General features: G+C 36.9%; 1 protein-coding gene across 1 annotated transcript; it reads left to right on the forward strand.

The window, feature by feature from the left end:
• The first annotated feature begins 884 nt into the window (after positions 1–884).
• On the forward strand, positions 885–4,053 carry LOC105039250 (anthocyanidin 3-O-glucosyltransferase 7). Its single transcript, XM_010915330.3, has 2 exons — positions 885–1,535; positions 3,055–4,053. Exons 1-2 carry the CDS (start codon positions 1,019–1,021, stop codon positions 3,924–3,926), a joined length of 1,389 nt encoding a protein of 462 aa, XP_010913632.1. The 5' UTR covers positions 885–1,018; the 3' UTR covers positions 3,927–4,053.
• Positions 4,054–12,582: the final 8,529 nt, after the last annotated feature.

The following is a 12,582-nucleotide window of genomic DNA, read 5'->3' on the forward strand; positions in this document are numbered from 1 at the left end:
GACAAAATGGTGTCGGTTTTCTGCTGTAGCTGTTTTCACCGGTTGTTTAGCTGCTGATTATTATGCTCTGTCCCAATCTATGAGGTGTTTGCATTTATTTGTCTACTACACACTTGAAATTTCAATGTAATGACAGTTATACTTGTTATTGTGTTTCTTTCTTAACTCTTTTCAGTTTTAAAATGGACAGTTTCTGTAACCTTTTGGGTTTTTGTTTTTGGTTACTCTCATAGGTCCCTGATCCACCAATCCCGAGATCAGTCTTTAAGGTGTAGCTCTCTATAAAATCTTATTTCTCTTTTCTGAACCGGGCAGCTCCTTTGTCTTCTTGGCAGCCTGCTCAGGATTTTGTCATTGTATACTCTCTTTTGGTATGAAAAAACGTTAGCCTTTTTTTATCAAAGAAAAAAAAAAAACTTTTACTGTCTTATATCAAATTTGGAGGTCTCTATAATTTTCTCTAAAAAATAATAAAGAAATTATTTTATTGATCAGGTTTAAAAAATAACAACTCAATTATCAAAAATGAAATAAAATAAATTAATAACCCTGCATCGGCCATCCATGATGGATTCGGATTGTATCTTTTGTGTGAAAAAATGATTGATTTTTTTTCACTATATCAATCGTTAGACAGCATATTACGTGTAACGTGCCGCAGATGGAAGAACGCGATTGAAGCGTTTTGGAAGCTATGCAACACTCGATCCGCGCATGACTTACCACGCCCCACCCACCAGGCCATCGCCTCGGACTCGCGCTACGTACCAGCCCTCGTGGCATTCAAAAAGTGGATCAACGTGGCCCGGTCACTCGCCTCGCATTCGGCCTCGGACTTGATCAGTTGTCAATAAAAAGCTGACACCTTAGCGATCAGCATTGTGGAGGAACAGCAGGCCAATCTCCCGCTTGAATACTCCTCCCAGGTCTCTGCTTCCACTCTGCGACCCCCACGCCACCCCTCCGGCCTCCCTCCCCTTAACGTGCGCGCTCCACAGCAAATCGTGCGTCTTCCGCCATGGGCTCCCACGAACGCCGGCGGCACGACGCCCCGCATGTGGCGCTCCTCGCCTTCCCCTTTGGCACCCACGCTGCCCCGCTCTACTCCCTCGCCCGGGCCCTCGCCGCCGCCGCCCCCGGCGCGGCCTTCTCCTTCCTCAACTCTGCCCGGTCCAATGCCTCCCTCGCTCGCTCCGCCGCAGCCGCGGGCCAGGCCCCGGACAACCTCCGGGTCTACGATGTCACCGACGGGTGCCCGACGGGCTACGAGCTCCCCGCCGACGACCCGGAGGAGAAGGTGCGGCTGTTCCTGGGGGTGACGCCGGGGAACTTCCTGGTGGCAATGGCGGCGGCGGAGGATGGCGGAGGACGGAAGGTGAGCTGCTTGGTGAGCGACGCGTTCCTTTGGATCGCGGGGAAGATGGCGGAGGAGATGGGGGTGCCGTGGGTCCCTCTCTGGACTGGAGGGCCCGCAAGCCTCGCGGCCCACCTCCACACCGATCTCCTCCGCCTGACGATCGGAGCAGGAAAGCAAGGTAAACCCCCGCTGTGTACTTGTTCTGCTACTCCCTGTCGAGATCCGATGGCTACTCTGTTGACGTACAGGATTGCGGGTACTTTCGAATGTTGGAATCGGTCATGGTGCACCATGAAACATAGGCATTAGACGCTCTTATTACTACATCATAATTGCTACAAACCTTACACTTCATTCTGAACCAATCATTGCCACGTTTCTTGTTGGCCACTTCCTCAGGAACTTGTAGGATGCCAAGCCATCACTCTAGCAAAAATTAAAAAAATTTCTACAGTGCTCTAAAAAGTAAAATTATTTTTTATCAAAATCAAAATTATAGCCGTTTGATCCAAAATGAATAGTCAAAATTAATCCACTAAGAACTGCTTTTAGCTAGTCATGTGCATGCTGGAATGATAATTTTCATTAATTTCTTGACAAGATAAATGATAAAAGAGTACAATTTTCTCGAAATTGAGAGGCTATTCAACCCAATCACTAGGCTCTTATTGTGGAACTAGGAGGAGGAGAAGAACACTAAGCCACCAATGGAGGAGTAGAAGGAGGAAGGGCGGGATCTAAACAAAGAAAGAGGAGGAGGAAGGGGACAGTTGGGTCGGACGAGCTTGAGAAGTAGGAAGGTGGTGAAGGAGGAGGAGGAAGAGGAGTGATTGGGACGGATAAGGTAGAGCGATGAGAAGGTAGGTAGCAGAGGGAGGGAGGTGGGTCGAGGAGGAGAGTGGGGCGGCTAGGTCTGACAAGGCCGAGCGACGGGGAGATGATCGAAAAGGAGGAACTCCGTTCAAAGTGGTATGAATAAATCAGAAATTGATGGAGAGCATCTAAAAATAAAAAATAAATATATTTTTTATAATAAAAAATTTTTGGATAGAATTGACTCAGCCTAGAATATCTTGTTTGATTCAACCGAATCTAATTATTTTTTTAAAAAATAAAAAATAAATATGAACTTGACAATCAAGTTCTTAATCAGCTAAAGTGAAATTATCTCAAACTACTCTTACTAATGGATAGTTAAGATCTTTCCTCTTTTTCGTAAAATAATAAAAACACCATAGCATATCCCAACAAAAATAATACACACCAACAATATAAGTCATATTTATTATTTTAGAGGATATATCTTGATGCAATGTTAAGATTGTTTTATTATGATTTAGATATGAAATATTGAGAAAATGAAGGTAGTTTTTTCAAACACAGGATAAGGTTATGTATATCTGATCCTACGGAGAATCCTGTAACAAGGAGTACCATCCTTTCTCATATTGTCAAAGGATAGTGTACCATGGACCAGGCCAGGGACCAACCTTGGTTTTAGTTCATACTTCACATTCAAGACTGGCCTAAGTAGCAACTAACCTACGCTTATGAGCCTAATTTTGGTTTCATCAAATAAGGCTTAAAAAAAGTGAGCACGGATGCTCTGCGGTAATGCACTGTAGAACTATGATTAGTTTGTCACTAAGTTCTTGGTTGTAATTATTTATTTATTGATATTTTGATAATTCATGTAGCTATCCCTGCCCGGGCGGACCAACACCTAAACTTCGTCCCTGGCCTCTCCTACCTGCGGGTTCGAGACCTCCCAGAAGGCGTCGTCTTCGGCAACCTCAACTCCGAATTCTCCCGCCTCCTCCACAGAATGGCCGACGAGCTTCCCCGCGCTGCTGCTGTTGCTCTCAACACCTTCGCTGGCCTCGACCCCGCCCTTGACGCCGAGTTCTCGGCCCAGTTCAACACCTCCCTCCCGGTGGGTCCCCTCAACCTCGTCGCCCCCATCCCAGCCGGACCGGACCGCCACGCCTGCCTCCCCTGGCTCGACAGCCAGGCCCCCGCCTCCGTGGCCTACGTCAGCTTTGGCACCGTCATATCTCCGCCGCCGGCGGAACTGGCGGAGCTGGCAGCTGGCCTCGAGGCCAGCGGCGCGCCCTTCCTCTGGTCCTTGAAGGACGAGTGGAGGGCGCGTCTCCCGGCGGGGTTCCTGGACCGGACTGGCTCTCGAGGGCTCGTGGTGCCGTGGGTCCCGCAGGTGGACGTATTGGGACACGTGGCATCCGGGGCGTTCGTGACGCACTGCGGGTGGAACTCCGTGGTGGAGAGCCTCGCAGGCGGCGTGCCTATGGTGTGCCGGCCATTCCTCGGGGACCAGCGGATCAACGCCCGCGTGGTGTCGCAAGTGTGGGAGGTTGGGGTCGGGTTCGAGGGGGGTGCTCTCACGTGCGGCGGGGTGAAGGAGGCTTTGGACCTGGTTCTGAGGACGGAGGAAGGGAAGAGAATGAGGGAGCGAGCGGGCGAGCTGAGAAAGAAGGCGGTTCGGGCAGTCGGACCGGGTGGCAGCTCGGTCCAGAATTTCAAGGCTCTCGTAGGGATTGTCACGGGCAATTAAAAGTGCTTGTTTCGGTGACTGCCAAGTGCTCTTTTAATTTATTCTCGCATGGTGGGGTTATTCCTTTTTTTTCACGTCTGGTGGTTTAGAAGTTGATGGATGACTCAATAAATCTTCACTTAAAATAGTTTGGTGGTGGTTGTTTGCTGTGGAAGTACGATTATGTATAAGTTAGTGATGGTGATATTTGTCCTGTGCACTTAAAATTTTAGGATTTGAACGTTTTTTTTTTTTTTTTTCTCTTGGTAAAGGGATTTGAATGGTTTCACAAGTTGTGCAACATGTCTATTGGTATCGGTAAACTTTATGACATAAAGAAAGTATTTGATTCACCATCAAAATCAGAATTAGAATCGAAATAACTTAGTATTGAAATCGAAATGGCTAAATCCTTCGAAGCACTTGGTTTGTAATCGAAATCGGAATTGAAATAAAAATTTGAATCCATAAATAAGAGTAGAGATTGAGTTCTATATAGATTGGGTCATTGGACCATTTTCATTCCACTCTGGAACCAGAATGGAATTTCTTCCAACCAAATGATTGGAATGGGAGTCACCCATACCCATTCCGATTTCAAATCCCCACTTCTCCCAACCAAGCACCTTCAAAAATGTTTCTATGAAGGAGATGATGGCAAAGTTTTTATTCATTCTTGCACATCATGAAAAAAAATAGAATGGTGTTGACTACATTTCATAAATCTAGTGAAACAGTGAGTAGGCAATTTAATGAAGTGTTAAATGCAATCTTACATCTACATTCCTACCTATTCAAAAAATCAAAATCAGTACCAAATAACTCGACGGATGAGAAATAGAAGTGGTTCAAGATTGGTTAACTCTTTCTCCTAGGTTTGTCATTCTTATTATTTTTTGTTAATTGATGGTTGTTTGGTTAACATATCATTTTTTTTTTAATAAAGAACTATCTAGCAGTATTAGATGGGAACTATATTAGAGTTCGTGTGGATGGAGAAGGCAAGCCAATATGTTCCCAAGATATACAGTTCACATATGTATTGCCTGGATGGGAAGGGTATGATAATCAGATCCTTCATGATGCAATTTCTAAGAGAAGGGGGTTTAAGGTGCCAAAGGTAGGTTTGCACAACAAAACATGAAATTATATGTTCACCTCCAATTTTGTTTAAGGATTTAATGTTGAAGATATATTTTATGTTAAGTTTTTATTACCTTTATGACACTAGATACATCAATTGTGAGAGGTTTCTTGCTTCTTGTCGAGGCCAATAATATCACCTCAATAATTGGAGACAGGGGCATCAACCAACAACTCCTACAGAGCTTTTCAATATGAAACATTCACAAGCTAGAAATGTTATTGAGAGGTGCTTGGGACTACTTAAGCTAAGGTGGGCAATACTTGGGAGCCACTTATAGTATCCATTCAAAACCTTCTATTGAATCATTATTGCTTGTTGTTTGCTCCATAATTTTATTAGAAGGAAAATGAGTGTTGATCCGCTAGAAGTAGACTTAAGAGATGAGGACCTTGAAAGCACCCTTGAGTTATCAGAGGAGAGTATCACCGTAGTCAAGGCATCAAGTACTTGGAATGATTAGAGATATGAGCTTGCTAACCAAATGTTTGAAGAATGGCAACAAAGTAGACAATTATATATGGGATAATGATGTGTCATGAAATTATATCATGTTATGGTTATATTTGTATTTGGATAATGTTACGTTGGACAATGACGTGTCATGAAACTATGTCATGTTAAGATTATATTTTTATTTGATATATGTTGGACAATGATGTATCGTAAAACTATGTCATGCTATGAATATATTTGTATTTGGACAATTATATGTTGGGCAATGATGTATCATAAAACTATGTCATGTTATGATTATTTTGAGTAGCGTCATATAAGATGCTAGAGAGGATATCAAGGAGCTCACTAGTTGCTTCAACCCTGAAAAATATATAGCCGAAAAGAGATCAAAGATATATGGGGAGCTCTCCAAGATTCACTAACTGATAGGGACAAATTTACTGTTGGAGAGAAGATTATCAAAGACAACAATGAGGCTGAGTTCTTCTTCTCAATTCTCGAGAATATGAGGAGAGAATACATCCTTTCCATGCTTGTTCCAGACTTTTGATATGGTGAACAATGTTATGAGAGGGCATACAAGGATAGTCATATGCTTGTTCTAGTCTTTTGTTAGATGTCATGGTGTTTATCTACCTTTCTTCGGTATGTTTTCTTGAGAAAATTTTCTTTTGATATGTTATACTTGATATTATCATGAACCATATTATGAACTATGCTATAAACTATGTTGCTTCTATCATCTCATTTCTATGTTACTTCTTACTCATATTTCGCTGATGCTATCTATGAATTTATATTTTCTGCTTGTAATTATATTATTATCATGTTTGAGCAACCCCAGTTCTAGGCTGTGTATTTTGGGATTTCTAGATTTTTGAGTTGTATGTTGATTATAATAGTTCCTGTTATTGCCAACAATTTCTATTAATGAAGTTGCTTTTTTTACCCAAAAAAAAATCATGTTGATGGGTATAAAAAATGCTGTGAACTATGATTACAAACTATATTGATAGACATTTAAGAGCTTTTGCAAAAAAATCAAAATGTAAATGGCATTATGCAAAGAGCCATATGATTATAGTCATTATATAAAAACTGATTGGAGATGACAATGCTATTATAATACTATTTTATGTTGATGGATATATTTATAAATTTGATCATATTTTTATATATATTTATCTTCAACCAAACATAAAATCTTTTTTTAATGTCATTTTTTGGAGTAATTTTTTTCACTAACCAAATATAATAAAAATTATTTTCTTTTGCAATTATTTTTTCAGATAAATGATTAACAAAAATTATGAGATTATCCCATAATCTGACATATCCTAACCAAACAGGCCTTGAGAATAAAATGAATTGGGGGACTGCGGTGTAACCGTAAACCCCTATTGATCGGCATTGTACAAAATTATTGCATTGTAACTATAACACAAATATTGCAACATTGCATTTCAAAAGATGGTTGAACAAAATTATAATTATTTTTAGCATATAATTGAATTTATATTTTAATAAGGAAGGATTTCATCTAAAAAAATAAGCTGAAACATTTTATTTTATTCCTTGACCTTGTATCACTATCCAAGATTTGCTTGATGCTTAGTTAATATGAGGCTAATCACACACACACACACATATATATATATATATGAATCCTTACACAAATTTGGACTTTTGTGCAATACAAATTTTTGATGCAGACTAGTTAATGCCATAGTACACACTTAACATACCATGATACATAACTAATATTGTCACGCCTCGAACCCAACACCCGGGTCGGATACATGATGGCCGCATACTTCTTAGAGCAAATCCTAAAGAATATGCAAGGCCAAAAATATTTCATTACAACCTCAACATCCATAATATCTGATTTCAATAATAATTAGTAAAACTTATATAATTACAAATAAAATTTTTTCAATCCTCTGATCAGGTATCATGGCACTCTATCTATCCATCTGCTCACCCGTAAATCCAAGCCATAGCCAATCATCAACATCCTGTAACTCAGAGAAAAAAAAAGAAAAATAGAGGGGTGTGAGCTTTACAGTCCAGTAAGAATTCTCATATCACACCAGTATAATAATATAATATAAAAATAAAAATAAATAATAAAATATAAAAATCTCATATTCAATATTCAGAATAATACAAACATCTATAAATTATCTGTCTTGTCAAAAAAATGCATCATCATATGTTAACAGGTGAAATACTTTTGTTCAACAATTATTTCATGTCTTATTTTTTATTTCTCTTTTCATAATCACATAATTTTTAACCTTTTTCTTTTTGGCTCTGGACTAACCAAGTCTATACCTCAGTCATCATCCGAATCAATTTTCACTTAAAAGCCTTTCAAGGCTAAAAGCCTTTCAAGGCTATCCCAGGATGAGCTCCTGACCAGCTGTCCCACGTACGAAAGTCCGTGAGAGGCTATCCCAGGCATAAGCTCCTGGCAAGCTGTCCCATGCATGAGCTCCTAGCCGACTGATCCACCTATAAGCCAGTGGGGGCTATCCTAGGCATAAGCTCCTGGTGGGATGTTCCACATGATAAGGCTAGTCCATACCTTATCTCTCTTTTTCATTTAATCATTATGTGTTGATTTTATCAAATCAATTTTGACTTATATTATGATCAATTTAGATATGTCGTATCCATATAATCATGCCATCAATCTCTGATACATATATATTGACATAACATACCCATGCTCAAAAATATATAAGCAAATAATGGTATCTCGGATATAGCAAATTCATCGATCTCAAATCTAACGGTGCAAAACTAATGATGTAAGATCAACGATAAAATAGCATATATAATAGTGATCATGTACAGAGATTCTTATCTTTATCGGTGATTGATTCAAGCATAGAAATCAATATTCTTCTTCAATTTATGAATTTTAAAAATAAGATATTTCACTTGACATCTTATGCAAATAATCGTATCTCTTCATGATCCTAATCAAATATCAAAATCATATATGGAGAAAATTATCTGATAATCAATCCTAATAACACAAATCTAGGACCTCTCTTAGGATTAACCAAAATTAGGGTTTATCTATATGTCAGGACCCTCCATTGATCCATAAGATTTTTAGAGAGAGAAAATCCATGAAGAGTAAGAAAATTTTAGAGAGAGAAAGTAGAAAGAGAAAATGAAGAGAAAATCTTCGTATCCTTCAGATGATGCAATTCATGATTGAGATCATCAGAGATCATATCAAGATGACTCAATATGAATTAACCATGATCGATGTTATAAATTTCGAGTAAGGATCGGATTAGGATCCAATTTACTGTACAAATTTCGGAGCAATCTCTAGTCATCATATTTTTATCTCAAATTTACTAGAGTCTGTGATGCAATCAGAAAGAGAGAGAAAGACTCTAGAGAGATAAAATTTATAAAGAGAGAGAAAGGTCTAGAGAGAAAAAATAGAGAGAAAATAGAGAAAGAGGATGGAGAGAGAAGGTAGAGAGAGGAGAGAGAAGGTAGAGAGAGGAGAGAGAGAAAATTCTCTCTTTCTTTTTTTTCTCTATTTTTCTTTTTTTTCTTTTTCTTTTTATCTTTATCTTTTTCTTTTTCTTTTTTTCTTTTTCTTTTCTTCTTCTTCTTTCTTTCTTTTTCTTTTCTTCTTTCTCTTCCCGACTGAACAGAGGACAGACCAAAGGGGACTCGGTGACTCGAGCTCCGACGAGGGGCAGCGGTGTCTGGTCGACAATGACAGAGCAAAGGGAGGCGGGTGGTGAGGTTCGACCGATGAGAAACTTAGAGAAAATCAGAAAAACAGGAGATCTATCCCTTATCTCTTATTTTCCAGTCATTGGCCGGTCGTCGGCGGCCAAAACTCATAGGGAAGGAAGGCTAGGAGGTAAGGATCCTATCCTAGGGGTTAGATATCACAATCGACGATGTCGGTGGCTGGAAAAGAGAGAAAAGAGCCCGATCGAAATAGAGCAAACAGGGTTCACCCTTTTCATAAATTTTCTGGTGAGCTCGACGGCTGACAAGGGTGCACCGTGCCGTGAAAAGGAGGGAAAGGAAGAGGAAAAAGAGGAGAAGGGCTTACCTCTGACTCTGATGAGGTCTCAGATGAATATTTGAGATGAACACAATGAGGACATCCGTGGCTTCAACAGAAAAATTCAAAAAAAATAAAAGGAGAAATCCAATGCTCGTCGTGGCTAGCCATGGAGAAGGAAAGGGGAATTTTATAGAGTTCTTCCTAGGGTTCCTTGTGGCCCTAGGAGTCCTCCCAATCAGATGCAGGGAAGAAGAAGAAGACTCCAACGGGAGTCTTCTTTCAGAATTTTTTTCCTCATATGGGCTTGATTCAGGGCCCAATTGGGTCGGGTGTTATATTCTCCCCCCTTCAAATAATTTCATCCTCAAAATTAAGTTATGTTGTTGAGATACGTACTTAAAAATATACACTCATCGTATCATTCTCATACTTTTGATAATGTCTTACATATTATTTATTTCTCATAATCTTGTTAAAACAAAATTATTTAAAATTTTAAATTCATCCCTTCTTATTGATTTCTCAACTTTTTTTTTTGAAGAACAGTAACATTTTAGACTTATATTAACATACCACAGTTATTTATCCAATACATTTCACTCAAAGTTTATAATTGTCTCAAACTACCTATGATGTAAAAAATAAAGAAAGGTCGAATATTGGACACTCTTCACAATCATCGATTTATTTCTTCTTTTGACCTTCCAACAAATTTTATATGTAGACTCTCATCTTAAAAAAATCTTAATCTTCTATATCAGTCTGAGTAATAATATTAAATTTAAAAAAATATGAGATCTGTATCAAGATATTTTAAGTTTGAACTAGTAACAGAACTTACAAGCTGTTAATAAACTTGAGATATCTAGGATTTCTTGGTATTATCTACAATGAAGCAATCTATTGACAAAAATTATCCGACTATGATCAGATTAGATCAAAATCTATAGCATTCTTTCATTATCAATAAACTTCTTTTTTATTTGTAACTAATATCTTTCATCATAATAGCTTTTGAATCATAAAATTAATATTTTTTAATCAATTTAATCCATCACGCTTTTGCTGCGCACTCTAATCTTAATTTATCAAATTATATAGGTTTATCGAAAGATAAAAATATCTTTGTATGTTAAATCAATCATAGATAGATCTAACTTTCAAATTTCATTTAAAACATAGAGCAAAATTTTAAGTTTCTTTGTCTTTACTATCTCTTGGGCATAGCACATCAAAATTAAATCTTGATCCACTTTCTATATTTAAAATTATTGTATAAGCTTCATCACTCCTCAAAAATCTAATATATCTGAATTAATTAGAGTTAATCTTAGATTTACCTTACAATCATTTAGACAATTTTCAAACCAATCTTTCTTTGTAGAAGAATTAACTCTAACTTGAACAAACTAGAAGATAACTCAAGTCAACATCTTTGTAAGTAGAATCAACTTAGTTATTTCTTGTAGAGCTCTCTTCATCACAATCCTTAATATTAATCGATAAATTCATACAAAATCTTATCCCTTGTATAAGTCATTCAAAATTTAACACTAGCAAGATATCTTAGTTCAATTCAAAAATTTGAATTTTGACTTGAATAATTAATACACTTCACCATCTTCAATAATCATAAAAAAAATTAAAAAATCTAATCCAAAGATGGTAATACGAATTATTAAAGATTTCATCATAATTTGTATATCATACTCTGACAAAATAATTTTTCTTCTTCAATTTAACAATAATATCAAAATATCTTTGATCCATTTAGAAAAGTAAGCTTTTGACTTAAAATTCAATACAACTTGAAAGATCAAGAAATTATATTCAAAATATGATATTTTGAGTAACTAAAAATTTCATCAAGATGTGTATCTCATATTCTTATAATAAAATCCAAGCATATTTTCATCTAAATTCGAGTTTCATATATGATCCTCTTATAGATTCAATATTCAAAAATATTTTTCTCTCATATGATACAATTCTTTTTTAGATTATATCCTAATTAACTCCTTTTTAATAAGTCCAAAATTTATAATGCTCAGAAAATTAACATCAAAATCAGAAAAATTATCATGATCTCCACCCATATAAGTTTAGCATTCCAAAATTATCGAGTATACCTAACATAACCTATCAATACCTCCCACTTCATTTCAGGGTTAATACTTCTCATACTTAGGTCAACCTTATTAATTGATATCCAAGATATAACTTATCAATTTTATTATGGACATCATATGTCACTTATACATAAATTTCATCATCGTATCTATTGATTCAAAATCTAATTATTGAATTTTTTTCTTTTATGTCTATCATGTTCTTTATGATCATAACCTAAGTTCAAATATCACTAAAGTCACAATCTCGAATAATTATAACCTTAAACTCAAATATCACTTAAGTCATATTCTCTAGTAATCATAACCTAATCACATCCTAATGATCATAATCTTAAACTCTGATATTATCTATCATACTCTATTGATTATAATCCTAGAGTTTTAATATCACTTATATGACAATCCCTAGTGACCTTAAACTTGAGCTCTACTACTGTTCTGTCATATTCTAATCACTTGTATCATAGTCCCCAATGATCATAACCAAGCTCTGATATCATTCTGTTATATCTTATTGATCTTACATAAAGTTTTGATATCACTTCATAATCTCTAATGATCTTAATCTAAGCACTAATACCATTTTGTCACATCCTATTGATCTTACATAAAGTTTTGATATCATTTCATAATCTCTAATGATCTTAACCTAAGCACTGATACCATTTTATCACATCTTATTGATCTGACATAAAGTTTTGATATCACTTCATAATCTCTAATGATCTTAACCTAAGCACTGATACCATTTTGTCACATCCTATTGATCTTACATAAAGTTTTGATATCACTTCATAATCTCTAATGATCTTAACCTAAGCACTGATACCATTTTATCACATCCTATTGATCTGATATAAAGTTTTGATATCACTTCATAATCTC

Source organism: Elaeis guineensis, chromosome 1 (genome assembly GCF_000442705.2).
Source record: "Elaeis guineensis isolate ETL-2024a chromosome 1, EG11, whole genome shotgun sequence".
NCBI lineage: Eukaryota > Viridiplantae > Streptophyta > Magnoliopsida > Arecales > Arecaceae > Elaeis > Elaeis guineensis.